Below are 15,109 nucleotides of genomic sequence, written 5' to 3'. Positions count from 1 at the left end.
TGTGATGCCAGAAAAGGTGCAATACATCCAGGGTGGAGCCTACTGATATGCCCACAGGGTGTTTCATGCGTATGGCTCGTCTACTGAAAAACTTTCCACTCATGGCCCCAAAGCTGGGTGGTCTATGGGTAAAACAAAAAAATTTCAGATGTGTGGGATCCAAGGCTGCTGCTTCTTTTCTTTTCTTTTCTTTTCTTTTCTTTTCTTTTCTTTTCTTTTCTTTTCTCTCTTGCTGGAGGTTCCCAAGATTAGGTATTCTTTTCAAGTTTTGCATCTCAATCCCCAAAGTAGGAGAAATATGAGGAAGTAGTTCAATTAGACAAAGTAGTCCAAACATCTGAGCAAATCCCACAACTCAGCTGTATCTAAACCAGAATGTGACAGAAGAGCTTCTACCACTTTGCTCCCCACTCACCCACCCCCTTCAGATTACTCTGCAGCTGGTAAAAGGATAACCTTATGTAATTCTGTTCCCTTGCACAAAAATCCCCTTCACAAACTGTGACCATAACAATAGCAGTAATCCTAGAACTGTCCAAGGTTACACTTTTTTTGACTATTTTACTTACCCCTTTTCCACCAGACTTCTGGTCAAATGGCACCATAGTTATTCGTTTAGAATCACTCTGATATGTGCAGTAATGTTTCACCCAAGATGTCCCAAAATGACCTGAAAATAATTGAAATGACTTATTATTGTTATTATCCATACATAACATTAAATTATCTCATATCATATAATTATAACTGAATTCACTTCTTGTGAATGCAGCAAACCCACTGGCTGCAAGGGCTTCCAAGGTATAGCTCTGCCTCCAAGCTGCCTGAATTTCAGAGAAGGGCAGAAGTAATAAAACTGGTTTGGAAGCATGTATGTACAGGAGTCTTCCAGTCCTCTGGTATTTACATATTACAGCCCAAGTGGGCCCTCTAGAGAACTGAAAGGAAGACACAGGGGAACATACACAGATGCATTTATTCATATTGGCAAAAATCAGAGCATTAAGCATACAGATAACCATTGTACCCCAATGAGGGTTCTGCATATTAATTGACTGCATCATGAAAAAATGTATTTTTTCTTGTTGTTTTTAAAAAGAACACTTCTCACATTTACACTCACTTCAATTGTCTCCTTATCCCAGTACTAGGAAACACAGAGAATTATATGACTATCTGAGACTGAGAACACCTGCACAATCTCCAAATAAAGGCACCTCCATGCTGCTTAACATATTTATGAAACTGCTGGGAGAGGTCACCTGGAGTTTTGGAGTACGGTGCCACCTATACGCAGATGATGCTCAATTCTACTATTCCTTGCCACCTAAAGCCAAAGAAGCTTTCCTGACCCTAAACCAGTGCCTGTCATCAGTAATGGACTGGATGCAGCCAAACAAATTAAAACTGAATCCAGACAAGAAAGAGGTGCTCCTGGTCAGTTGGAAGGCGGATCAGGGAATAGGAATTCAGGTTGTGCTGGATGGAGTCACACTGCCCCTGAAGAGACAGGTTCATAGTTTGGGGGTCCTCTTGGACGTGGCACTGAACCTGGAGGCTCAGGTGTCGGCAGTGGCCAGGAGGGCCTTTGTACAATTAAAACTTGTGTGACAACTGCACCTCTTCCTTGAGAACCCAGATCTGGACACAGTGCTACATGCCTTGCTTAAATCCCGTCTGGATTACTGTAACACACTCGATGTGGTGCTGCTTCTGAAGAGTGCTCAGAAATTTCAGTTGGTCCAAAGAGCTGCAGCCAGCTAACTGGGTCTGGTTACAGGGAGCGGACAACTCCTCGTTCTAGCAGCTCCACTGCTGCCAGTTTGTTTCTGGGCACAATTCAAAGTGCTGGTTATGATTTTAAAGCACTAGACAGTTCAGGTCCAGGCTATTTGGTTGACCACATCCCTTGTATGAACCTGCCCTGGCCCTGAGTTCTTCAGGAGAGTCCCTTCTCTCGGTCCCACCTCCATCTCAAACTTGGTTGGTGGGAATGAGAGAGCAGGCCTTCCTTCTTGGTGGCTGCTCTTGACTCTGGATTTCCCTTCTTCCCAAGGAAGTCACAATGGCCCCCTCTCTTCTGTCCTTCCAGCGGCAAGTTAAAATCTTTTTATTCAGACAAGCTTTTAAAGAAGAAGGTTTTAAAGATCTAGTCAGGGAGGGCTGTGGTTTCTAACTTTGAATATGTTTCTGATGGATTTCAACTGTGAATCTTTTAGTGCTTAATTCTGTTTTAACTTTTGCATATTTGTATATTTAAAATTGTATACTAATACTTTTATGTCCCCTTCGAGAGAGATAAAGAGGGGTATAAATAAATATAATAAAATAATAATACTTACGTTTTTCCTGCACATAGAGGTAGCCTTCCATTGTGTAAGGACTGATGTTTTTATGCTCATGGGGATTCTCCTTCATCTTCCTCATCAAGGACTCAACTTCTGATCGTGTGCCTTCAAAACGGTTTCTTGTCTGCATTTAAACCAGAAAGTGAGACTGGTGCCAAGGAAGTTTTTCATAGAACAGAGGGCATTACAAAGAGGCTATTACTGGGTAACACAGAGCTGGGCAGTCTTTAGGCTTACAGGATCTGGTTTGTTTTCCCCTAAAATCCTATGGCCGGCTGACCAGAGCATGCCCTTTAACTCAGTAAGGTTGACACCTTGTTAAAATTAATGTATATCTGACTTTGTGCTGAGTCCAAAGATCTATTTCTTCTACCAGACCGAGAACTCGTGCACAAATCTTTTCGCACACTGTTGTTCTCCCCCATGTTTTCTTGGGCAGGGCAGAAATGATTTTCTATTCTTGCATTGGTTAAACCATTTAGAGAAGGTCAGAAACTCTATAATTTACAAATTACTTGTGCATCCCAATGTTTATTCTGTCTACCCCTTGTGTTTAAAAAACTGCTGTCTTCAGAAATTTTTCTGCTTGTGGCTGGTTCTTCCCTCCTCATTCTTAAAACTAAGATGCATTACAATCTCAAATGATTCAGGAACTTAATGTAGAAAATCCTACATCTGTTTTATTCCACTGCAGTAAGAATACAATTTAATACCTGAAAGTTAGCTGCCATTTCATGACAGCAAAAATCAACTATCTTAGCAACATCCTCCCTCAAGACAGAACCAACTCTGGTTCACAACAACTGATAGGAGATTCATATAAGCAAACGCTTGGGTTCAAATAGTAAGAAGCAAGAGTACATCCATATATTGCCAGATATAATTATCATGAACAGGATATTTCTAAAATGTTCCATAAAAGAAAGTGAAGATTGAAACCTCCAATTTAACTTTACAGTATGCATGTTTTACACACAAACATACAGCAACACTGACAGTCTCAAACTTTGAGGAACCAAAAAGGTACACCTCATCTTTCTGGATGAAGAAAATGACTATATAAATATGCTTTGAGAGACAGATCACACGGATAATCTGGAGTATGGAACTGTAAATTATATGTGGTCTCCCCCGCCTAGATAAAATTTATTTAAGAATATTTTAAATACATTCCTTATCTTAAATGGTCCATGGTAGCAAAACAGTAACACAGACAAAATAGTAAGGATTTTGGATATGATCTTATATTTCTTGGTTATATATTCAGACAAAGCTTGGCAATAATTTTACAAACCTTTCTGAAAAACTGGGACCACAGTCAATATTTGGAAAACTGGAAAGGTGATAGCGTAAAAACTGGCATTAAAATATCCCACTCATAAATTCTCTTATAAGCCTATAAGAGAAGTAGAGAGTGAAAGCTGCCAGAATCAGTTTCTAGCACCAGGACTATAAATGATATCACATTCCTGGAGAAGAGAACAATTTTCAAGACTTGCTGAAAGTATAATACATCTAAGCATGGATATCGATATCAATTGGCTAATAAGCTAAAATTGAGGCTCTGTGCTGAATCGCTATCTTCACCATCCTTCACGAGAGTAAGGGAGTGAAGAGTGGCTTAGCCATTAAAAGATCAAAACATTTCACTAACTGGTATAGTAAAATAATATTATGGGTATGGGAGGGATGGTTAGAAAGCCAGAAGATAACATTATAAAGGGGCACTCTGATATATGTTTCTACTCATTGCTTACATTTTGAATGCTGATTGTCAGCTCTGTCTTGAAATCACTAAAGTCCTTTGCAAGCTCATAACCATGGTGGTAGAATGTGAACAACCCTTGCAGAAATGCCAGCAGCTTCAGGGGAAAAGAAAATAGCCAAGTTAGGAGAGAGACATGCTCACACTGACTTAGATTTGAACTAGCAATTAGAAAGTCACTGCTGTTGTCCCCCTTTATTCCCACATTCTTCCCCAATGCATCAAAAAAAAAAAGAAAGAAAAAGAAATTATGACTCCAATCCTTGACTTATTAGACAGTATATTCCACTGCATTCAGTAGTACTTGCTTCTTGGCTCATACCTGAATGATTGTTCTGCGTATTTCTAATCTTATGCAATAATTTAAATTAAATGCATAAACCAAGAATAAGTCCTCTTAGGGTAATGGGACTTGAAGATGCTTCAGAAGTTTTCATAGGACAGACAGACAGAATCAAGCTACAATGCTGGACTGTACAGTTAACCCTTCCCATTTGCACAGGCCTCAAGAAAGTAGAAAAACCACAAATTAGAAAATAGCTTTTTAAAAATAACCTGAGGGAACATTCTACGGTTGGCTTTAACTGCAAGTTGACCATAGAGTCAGACTAGTGGACCTAGAGATTTCTAGAAATATTAATGAAAACCATGAATATCAAATCCACAAAAGTTAAACCCAGAAATGTGGAGGGCTGACTATAATTGGCAACTTCTTAACAACTTTGGTATGATGTATTGTCAAAGACTTTCATGACTGGAAACACTGGGTTGCTGTAAGTTTTCCAGGCTATATAGCCATGTTCCAGAAACATTCTCTCCTGATGTTTCATCCATATCTGTGGCAGACAGAGGTTGTGAGGTTTGTTGGAAACTAGGCAAGAGGGGTTTATATATCTAGAAAGTCCAGGGTGGGAGAAAGAACTCTTGTCTGTTGGAGGCCAGTGTGAATGTTACAACTGATCACCTTGACTAGCATTGAATAGCCTTGCAGCTTCAAAGCTTGGATAATTCTTGCCTGAGGAAATCCTTTGTTAGGAGGTGATTAGCTGGCCCTGATTGTTTCTTGTCTGGAATTCAGATACAGCAAACGTAAGAGATAGAATACATTTAAATATGTACTAACCACACACCCTCTTTCATCTCAACAACATATAAACAGCTGGGGAATTGCAATGTCATGTTCAGTCCCATAAGGAAACTAGCAAAAGACTATGAGCTTAACTACATGATCAGTGAAGGGGGCAGGGTACTTCGAGATTTTATGAACTTGTCAGTGGAAGTACAAGCAGTTAAGTAGAGTCCACATTAGTGTCACTGGGTCAAGTATGTATAGTTAGGTAGGTATAGTCTATGAATTCAGACTGCTTATTATTTACCAAAAGGAAGCTAATCCAATTTGGTTCAAGCATGAGGTAACGCAAGGGAACCTTAGAGTCCTATACACAAGTAGATCTCTATCTACAGAATTTTGAGGAAAGAAACAATGCTGCCACACTGATACATTAACATTGATGTTTTTTTGGAAATTCACCCAGTGTAACACAACTGTTTTTTAAAGAGACTTTGCAGCCAGTATTTGATAGATTTCTGGTCAGAATAGGCAAAGAGAAATCCCAAATATACTCAGCTATCTGTCCTTTTACTGTAAAATAATCCACAACAGTGAGAAATGATAGAAAAGTATATTTACTTACTGGTTCCACAAACTCAAACATCTTTCTCTCCTGAACTTCTTGAACTTTGAAGACATACTCAAGAGAGACTTCATAGAAGTGCTGTCGAACCACGTCCACCTGGCTGTCTGCCTGTCAGTCACCAGGGGCATCAAAAAGAGACAAAAGAGCTATTAACTGAGTACACAAAAGACTGCATGTTTGCATGGTAGCTTTCACAAAACATAGTTCAGGAACAGTACAGAGAAAAAGCAGCTAAATTACTTTATCAAGCTCACCTTCCACATCTAACAGTAAGGGTGTGCAAACACAAAGTTGGCAAACATCTACCCTTCAAGGGTTTCCTCACTAAGATGATTAGTAATAACTAATAAGCCTCCCTGAAAGACAGCTATTCACCATTTCTTATCTTCCCAGTCTTGGAGCAGTAGTAGGTGTGTTGTAAGTCACAGTGGGAATTCAATATGAGCACTGGAGAATTTCAAAACTCCCTGAAAATACTCCATATCAGAAGTAGAAAAGGTACAGCCTGCAGACCTCATGGGGCCCCAAGGATTCAATTTTTATAGACCATGAAGCTCTCTCAGCAGTCCCCTGATACTTCCAGGAAAAATCAGAAATAACTATTTGTGATTATATCTGATTGTGTAGAACCCATTCAATAAGCCTCCTGCCCCCCAAATGTGTGAAATCCCTGCACATAACTCCAGAACTTCCAAATAATTCTACTTTCATTGGATTTCTTTTCAAAATTATTAGAAGATGTGATGCAAAATTAAATTGGCAGAACTTAGATAGAATGTTATTATTATTATCCTTTTGGCTAAACAGTAGATGATTCATAGAGAACTATTCAATTATTCAAACTGCTAAAAATAAAGTTGTGTTTTTGTTTCAAATTGCAGGACATAACCAACTGCGTAATATTCAGGTGCACAAATTCCTGCCAAAACATGACATCCAGAGGACAATGCCAGTACTATAATTCTTAGATACTTAGATCATTCAAGTCAAAACATGGCTTTTTTATTAAAGTCTTTGGACTCTAAGTAAATTTATCCAATTTTCACATGTGTTATGGTTTACATTATATTAAATTGTAGTAACTAGTTGCAAATTGTCCTGTTTTAAGTTTTAAGTGGTTTAATATGTTTTTAGTTCTTTAAAATAATTCTTACTGTATTGACTGATCATTGGATAAAGACTGGAATATAAATATATTAAGAATGCAAAACAAAATAAATATTTTTCATTTCTCCAAAACTGTCAGCAATAATTTTTGTTCTTTATGTTAAACTGGCAAGGTCACATTTTTAGTATGAGCCTTCCTCCAAAGAGCTCGTGATAGTCTTCACAACAAAATTAGAGGTCATTTGGTACATTTCATAGCTACGTGGGGCACTGAGTTAGTCTCCCCAGTTTGAACAACTCTCTAGCCACTAAACCACAGGAGCTCACACACTAAACATACCATGTTCTCAGGGATCCAATGTAGAATCTGTGGGATGCTCTCAGAGAAAGTCAATAAAACGTAATACCGTATCCATGGCCTTACTATAGCAACTACATGAATTCCAGTTTCCCAGATGTTTGGCCAGTATAACCAAGTTAATGAAATAGGTCAGGGCTCTCAACACATGAGCGATTGTCTTTGACCGAGCCAGGCACACCCGTGAAGCAGCTGGTATGTTATTAATGGAGCACAGCATCCACTCTACTAAAACAACAGACCTCTCCACACGCATCTGTCACTCCACTGGCAGACTTCCCCTTCTGAAATCCTAGCTCAGCCACCACAGCTTCAGACATTTCAAGCTTGGGAACATGTAGGCCCCTGCTCCCATATGGAAACACCTTACATTTAGCCAGTTCATTCAGCTCAGAAAGCACCTAGCCAAAGCATGATGCTATGCAATCAGGGTGGCTCTTTGGCTCAAAATGTAACAAGACGAAGAGACTTAATGTTCAAATTCCTCTGTAGACAGCCATCATGCAGTCTCAATGCCAAATATTGAGTTTCACATTTAAAAGAAGGTGGGAGGGGACTCAAACCTCTTCTTCTTAATATGCTAAACATACCAAAGAGGATTCACAGAAACAAAGTTTAATATGGAGCATATCCACAAGGTGGCACCAGTACACAAACACTACACACTTGAATAGCTTTAATAGAGATGAAAAATAAATCAGCATTAACCAAAATTATTTTTACATTGCCCTATTATATTTTTTACATTGCTCTATTATATTATAATCAACAGCATATGTAAGCCTTTGCATTGCCAGTGGAATCCAGAGACAGCCGTTTTTTTCTTTTTCAAATTGTATGAAAATAAATGCACACAAATGTTTTATACAATACTTTAAATAAAATGGAAAACAAAATTTTCATGCAGGAAGAAATACACATCTAACAATGCAATACATTCCTTGACTAGATGAGCATTCTAAAAAGCACAATAAAATTAACTGATTCTTATATCGCTGAGTTTTAAAGGAGGATGAAATAAATTTCATAAGTGTGACAAATCACTTGGGACTTATGACTTTGGAGCTATATCTGTGTGTGTGGGGGGGGGGGGGGTATAACTGAATGAGAGCACGCAGTTGTGTGCATTATGCACCTTCACGATTTGCTAACAAGGTTGCTTAATGCCTCTCCTATGAAGCAAAGGATGTGTAAGGTTACGCAACACAGACCACAATAGGGAATTCTGGCCAAGGTTTGCTATTGTTATGTACAGCTTTAACTTATGCCATCACTACAAATGAGAGACCCCTGCCATCAACATCCTTGCTCATGTGTTAACAAGCCCAAAACATGGACTTTGCTTAGTCTATCCATATGAAATGCATCCCTCTTTTCCTTCCCTTTTACTGAGCATCATTTTCTATGTATCACTTATTAGGTTCCACTGGTTATGGTCTCAAAGGTCAGATCTTACCTTCACTATCAGAAACCATATTCCTCTCAAGACTGGTTTGGAGACACAAACAGGAGGTTGCTTCTACCATTATGTTTTGCTTGTGGGCTTCCCATGGACACCTGGCTGGCCACTCCATAAACAGAATGCTGGGCTAGAAAAGGCTTTGGTCGAATTCCAGGATTTTTCCTCATAGGATATCAGAATAACATCTCAAATGGAAATGAATAATTGACCATCCTTATTCAAACCAGTAAATAAAGTTCAGCACTCTTCACCACATTGTCCCTTTACCCTGCTTGCTATCACGGGATTGCTGGGTGATAACTTATATAATGATGGTAGAAGCAACAGCTGGAAGAATGATCTCTGTTCTCCATACTCTTTTGTATTTTAAATGCTTGCATTCTGGGTGTGATCTTCAATATTAAAAACATTTATTTGGTTTAGGACCAAACCACACATTCCATTATATGCATTACTGTCTACTAGAGTAGGGCAAAAAAGTCGAATCCTTCGTTTGTCGGATCAAATTCGTTTGTTTTGTCACTTTTGAATCGTGTTTCAAAGCGGGTTATCCCATTGTGTGTATCCCGCGACATCGAACCATGATAGCCAATTTTTCTAATGGTGTTGTATGTTTTTCGGTACTTAAGCCAACAAGCCATTCTTTTTTAAAGCATCCAAACTTGATTTGAGGGAGGTGCAGCCTAGCCTGGGCTTGTCTTGCCTCCCTGTGGCCAATCGCAGAAGGGAGGGAGACTCGTTTGTCTTTCCCTGTGGTTGCTTTCTATGGGCCTCTTAAACCGGGTTGCAAGAACAAAGGGCATTGGTGGCTGGCTGTGATTGCTATTCAGGAGAGAAATCCCTTTCCCCTTTCCCCATCCTGGAGTGGTTGCTTAAACCGGGTTGCAAGAGGAGGGAGTCGGCATTGCAGGATCTCCTTTGCAAACCGCTTGCTCTTCCCCTTCACAGCCTTCCCTCCTGCTTTTGCCAGAAGCTTTAAGTGATGAAAGGGGGAAAAGGAGGGGGGGGGGATAAATCCCAATCCACGATCCAGATCACTTCATTCCAGTTTTGTGCTGGTAAAACCCCAAACTAGAACTCTCCACCCAGGTTGGTGAATGGTGACTTCAGGGGGAGAAGAACATTGGAAATGGGCGAGGAAAGCTTTTATATATATATTGTGCTGTCCTACTTGGCTTTCCTATCCCTTGCTTATTTCCTGGTTTCTGTTCTTGGGAGGAATGTTCCATTGGCTCCTGTTTTGGGGGTGGAGCTTGGGACTCCCCTGTAGGTTTGGGTGAAATGGTTCCGCCTGTGAGCTTGCTTCTAAGGCTTTTTCCCCTCCTTTGGCATTCTAGAGAAAAACCTTAGAGATAGGTCTTAGAATTTGGTCTGGGTTCTTTGACCTGGCAAATTCAAACAGGCAACATAAATCACGTACTTACCTTACAGCTTATGTATTTACCTCAAAGATAGCAAAGCTTATAGTTCACCTTGTACTTATCACCATAGCTTTGTGTACTTACCACCTCGTAGTTTACCTCATAACCATTATAGATAGAGCTTATAGTTTCTTCATAGTTAGAACTTATAGTTCACCTCATAGTCTCATATTTACCTCATGTACTTACCTTATGTACTTACCTTATAGCTTATCACCTTATAGTTTACCTCAGAGTTATTATAGATAGTTCACTATAGCTGGTATTTACCACTAAAGTCATTATAGATAGTGCTTATCATAGCCTTGTACTTACCCTATAGTACCTACCTTTCCTCATAGCTTGTGTGTTAATCCTTTATAGTCTCTATAGCTTTCATTCTCAATCAATATAGTTTTATTTCTGTACAATTTCAGTGATTTTACCTCATATTATTTCTAATACATTAAAAGGACTGTTTCCTGTTTTCAATAAACATATTTTTGGTTATCTTTAATCAGCTTCTAGAGTATTTACTTTGGGGTTTGAGGTATAATTATAAGGTAAACCGAAGCTGCTTGGGTAGCCAGACCTAGAGATAGCCATTTTCCCCCAGCATGCCTTCATTCATATATATATATATATATATATATATATATATATATATATATATATATATATAATATTAATAGTATCATTCTGGGAAAGGAAAAGGTTGCATTTTATATCTATGTTTTTTTCCTTTTAAAATTTGCTCTATATTTGTGTGTATGTGACATAAGCCCCACTACTGAGCGCGTTCCCTCCCCTCCTGGTTAGAAGCACGCTAAGCCCCATCAGAAGAAATCCACTCCTAGATTAATTTCTTATCCCAGATTATTTGGCAGTGTGGACATATAATCCAGTTCAAAGCAGATAATCTGGGATCAGATCCTGGGATAGAGTGTTGAAGATCTACACTGCCTTATATCCCAGGATCTGATTCCAGATTATCTGATTTAAACTGGATTACATGAGCCCCCACTTCATATAATCTGGGATAAGAAGAAAAGGAAGGAAGGAAGGAAGGAAGGAAGGAAGGAAGGAAGGAAGGAAGGAAGGAGGAGGAGGGGAAAGGGAGAGGTTTCCCTTGGCTTCCCTTTCTCTCTCCCTCTTTTGCACAAAAGTTCTCCAAAGCTTTGCAAACCTCCTCCGAAAGGAAGAGGAGGAGGAAGAAGAGGAGGAGGGGGAGGAGGGGGATGAGGAGGATAATAAATATCCCCACTGCATATAATCTGGGATAAGATCCTGGGATATAGGGACAGGGCCTCAGGCAAATCTTCACTGCCCTAATTCCCAGGATCTGATCCCAGATTATCTGATTTAAACTGGATTATATGAGTCCCCACTGCCTGTAATCTGGGATAAGAAGAAAAGTGATTGATCTGGATCAAGCTTGGCACACAGACCTAATATGGCCAGCTGTGAATCCTGGGGGAGTTTTGGGAGGGTTGACCCAAGACTTTTGGGAATTGTAGTTCACATACATCTTTTTTTTAAATCATCTTTATTAGGTTTTATATACATGTTAAAATCAAATACTAGAGTATGGGATTAGGGGTTAGGTAGGGGAGGGGAGGGGAAAGTAGGGGACGGACATATGGGGGGGGCAATAGAGGAAAAGCAAAAAGCAAAAAAAAAAAAAGGGGGGGGGAGATTAAAAAGAAAAAGCGACTTTCGATCATCTTCCCCGAGGATCCGGCCTTTCCCTTTACTTGATTGTCTTCTCTTTCTTCTCTGTTCTCCTATCTTCTTTCTGTTGTTTATGTTGGTGTCTATCTTTTCTTTTCTTCTTATTCTATCTTTCCATAGTCTTTGTTCAGATAGTTGGTGATTTGGCTCCAATCAGTCTCTTTTATTGCTTCTCCTTTGCTTTTTGATATGAGGTACGTAAGTCTATCCATGTTTCTTATTTCCAAGATTCTTATTATCCATTCCTCTTCTTCTGGGGTTGATTTTTCTTTCCATCTTTTTGCAAAGCATATCTTTGCTGCTGTGGTTAATAGGAAGAGGAGTTTGTCCTTATTTTTTCCTAATTTTTGGTCATTTATTCCTAATAGGAAGATCTCTGGTCTTAATGGTATTCTTATTTCTAGCATTTCTTGTATTCTCCTTCTGATTTTCCCCCAATAGTTTTTCGCTTTTTTGCATGTCCACCACATGTGGTACAGCGATCCTTCTCTTTCTCCACATTTCCAACACATCGTGTTTATATTTTTGAAATAATTTCCTAGTCTTTTTGGTGTCAAATACCATCTGTGGGCCATCTTTATCCAATTTTCCTTTAGGTCGGTTGCATATGTATATTTCAATTTCTTTTTCCAAATTTCCTCCCATTCTTCTTTTCTTATTGTTCTCCCTATGTTTTCAGACCATTTTGATATTTCTTTGTGTTTTCTTTCTCCACCAGTAGTTTTTTGTAAATTTTGGTTATTATTTTCTTTCCTGATGTCATTATTTTGTCCCAAAATGTTTCTTTCTCTGCAAAACCTAGTTTTTTATCTTTTGAGAATTTTTCTTTTACCTGCCAATATTGGAACCAGGTTATGTTTTTATCTAGTTTATTCATCTCTTGCATCCTTAATACATTTTCTCATGGGAGCATTCATAAAAAACAAGACTGAGGTTTTAAGCCTCATAGGAAGAAACAGCGGGCCCCCTTTTGGGACAGCATGGTTTGAGAATTGGACTATGACTCTGGCTTCATTCCCCACTCAGCCATGGAAACCCACTGGCAAGTCACACACTCTCAGCCCCAGAAAATCCAATGAAACAGTTTCAAACCAGGAACAGATTTCCTTATTCGGAGGCTGATGGCCATCTTTCAGGAGTGATTTGATGGTGTACTATGATTTCTGTTCCTGGGTGATAAATGTCATTTCCTAATTGGTTCCGTCATAGAAACACGGCAAAATTTTATGACACTGCCTGAACTTTGTCTTTGCACAAGGGATATGGTGCTATAGAACATATGGTTTCCTGGGACACTGTCCACCAATTTAACAAAGTTTCAGCCACAAAAACAAAGTTTCTGAAGTAAAACCATGAATTTCAAAGTAAAGACAACCCAATTAAACAGGAAATAAGACTTTCAAACCAGGAACAGATTTCTGCAATTATTTAAAAAACTGTTTATTATAAAAGCTATGAAAATTCGCCAAAAATCAGAGGATAAGGGAAAACTAGCAGTGTTAAATGTGTTCTACCACTGTACCAAGTTTGAAGAAGATAGCTCAAAAAATGAGGGTGGGAGAGTCCTGTAAAGTCCCCCCCGGTGCTGTTTTTGGCCACTGCACATGTGCGTCCACCATTAACAAATTAATTTAGAATATTCTGAATATTCTTAATTTTCAAAACTTTTTGGGGCCAAATTTCGGAAGTAGTTTCAGAAACGAAGCGCCAGCACCCCCTACTTTAGAAGCAAGTTTAGAATCATTTTTTCCATGGACCGCTCATGCCTACTGTCTACAGACAGGGGTATCAGTGCTCTAATGGGGAAGGGAAAGGTTAATCTCCTTTTTATTATAATTCTAATTGAAACGTGTGGGGGGAATTACTTTATTTTTGTTTATAACACACAATGTAACATGTAGTGTCAACTAAGTATACTTAGAACTGGCTCCTGAGTCTTATAGTTTAAAACAAACAGTGAGATACAAACAACAAACAAACAAACAAAAAAGCCAAATTCACCTCTTGAAGTTGAGATTCCTTCTTCTTCGAAGACAGGTTTAAGTGCTTTTCTAACACACCGCAATATTTCTCAGTCTCTTTGTCATACTTTTTCTTGGCTTCCTGACAAAACATAGCACATACAAGACGATCAAGAACAGTAATTCTACATACATTCGCTCTCCCATGTAAAATGACCCATAAAATTGGCTGAACCATCCTGCCATCAAGTCCATGTCTGGTATCGCCACTGATTCATTTCTATGAAGTCTCAACTTATGAGTGAAAATTCAAGACACCCTACCCAGGTCTTATAAACTCTGGGCTCTGACTTCTTTGATTGAGTCAAGTCTACCTCTTTTCCTACTGCCTTCAAGAAAAAAACAAGTACAATTGTTTTTGCAAGCAGTCATGTCCAAGGTACACTTCCCTCAATTTAGTGATTTTGGCTTCTAGGAAGTGTTCAGGCTTGATTTGTTCTCAGGCATATTTATTTGTCTATTCGGCAATCCATGGTACCCAATAAAGTATCATGTTTTCCATGGGTTGCTTTAATTCCCTCCAACTTTTTTGACTATCCTGCTTTCATAAGTGTACACAGAATTTTGAAATACAATGACATGAATGAACCTGCTTTTAGGTTTCAATAATATATGACAAGTTAACAGTTGACAATTTACCTAGTTCCTCATACTCACTCTTCAAAGTTGTAGACTTTTTCTGATTGTCTAACTACAATTTCAATTTTAATTAATGGCTGGGCCAAAGCATATACAATTTGGAATATTTCAGTCTTCATCACCTACTTTAAAATTATTCTCAATTATTAATTTATATCCCAATGAATTAGCAAGAACTTACAACACCCTTAAATATTGGAGACTGATATCCAAAGTTTGTAAAAGATTATATTGATTTTTTAAAAATTCCATGTGACAAAGTAGTCTATCAAAAGTACCACAGCAATATGGATGCTAGACATACCATATCTCTAAAACAGGCATGGGCGAACTTCAGCCCTCCAGGTGTTTTGGCCTCCAACTCCCACAATTCCTACCAGCCTGTCGACTGTTAGGAACTGTGGGAATTAGAGTCCAAAATATCTGAAGAGCCAAAGTTTGCCCATGCCTGCTCTAAAAACAACTTGGAAATGACAGTGTCTAAAAAGTACCTTTCCACTCTAGCTAATAAAATTGTCCATAGGAAGCAATGAAACTTCCAACTACCGGTATTACTTATCCCGCCATATAACGTAAGACTT

General features: G+C 38.8%; 1 protein-coding gene across 6 annotated transcripts in view; it reads right to left on the bottom strand.

Annotated features, from left to right (window-relative positions):
• Positions 1-15,109, bottom strand: part of arhgap26 (Rho GTPase activating protein 26) — a 306,778-nt gene that overhangs the window by 212,108 nt on the left and 79,561 nt on the right. For all 6 annotated transcript variants that reach the window (XM_062973896.1, XM_008104704.3, XM_008104707.3 and 3 more), the window contains exons 5-9: positions 13,870-13,971; positions 5,808-5,918; positions 4,106-4,210; positions 2,343-2,472; positions 570-670 (exon numbers count right to left, since the gene is read on the bottom strand). In XM_062973896.1, the coding sequence (XP_062829966.1) occupies positions 570-670; positions 2,343-2,472; positions 4,106-4,210; positions 5,808-5,918; positions 13,870-13,971 (549 nt within the window). The remainder of the gene's footprint in view (positions 1-569; positions 671-2,342; positions 2,473-4,105; positions 4,211-5,807; positions 5,919-13,869; positions 13,972-15,109) is intronic.

The sequence above is a fragment of the Anolis carolinensis genome, chromosome 2 (assembly GCF_035594765.1).
Source record: "Anolis carolinensis isolate JA03-04 chromosome 2, rAnoCar3.1.pri, whole genome shotgun sequence".
Classification (NCBI taxonomy): domain Eukaryota; kingdom Metazoa; phylum Chordata; class Lepidosauria; order Squamata; family Dactyloidae; genus Anolis; species Anolis carolinensis.
The sequence above is the reverse complement of the archived record's forward strand: the minus strand, read 5'-3'. Positions and strand labels throughout refer to the sequence as shown.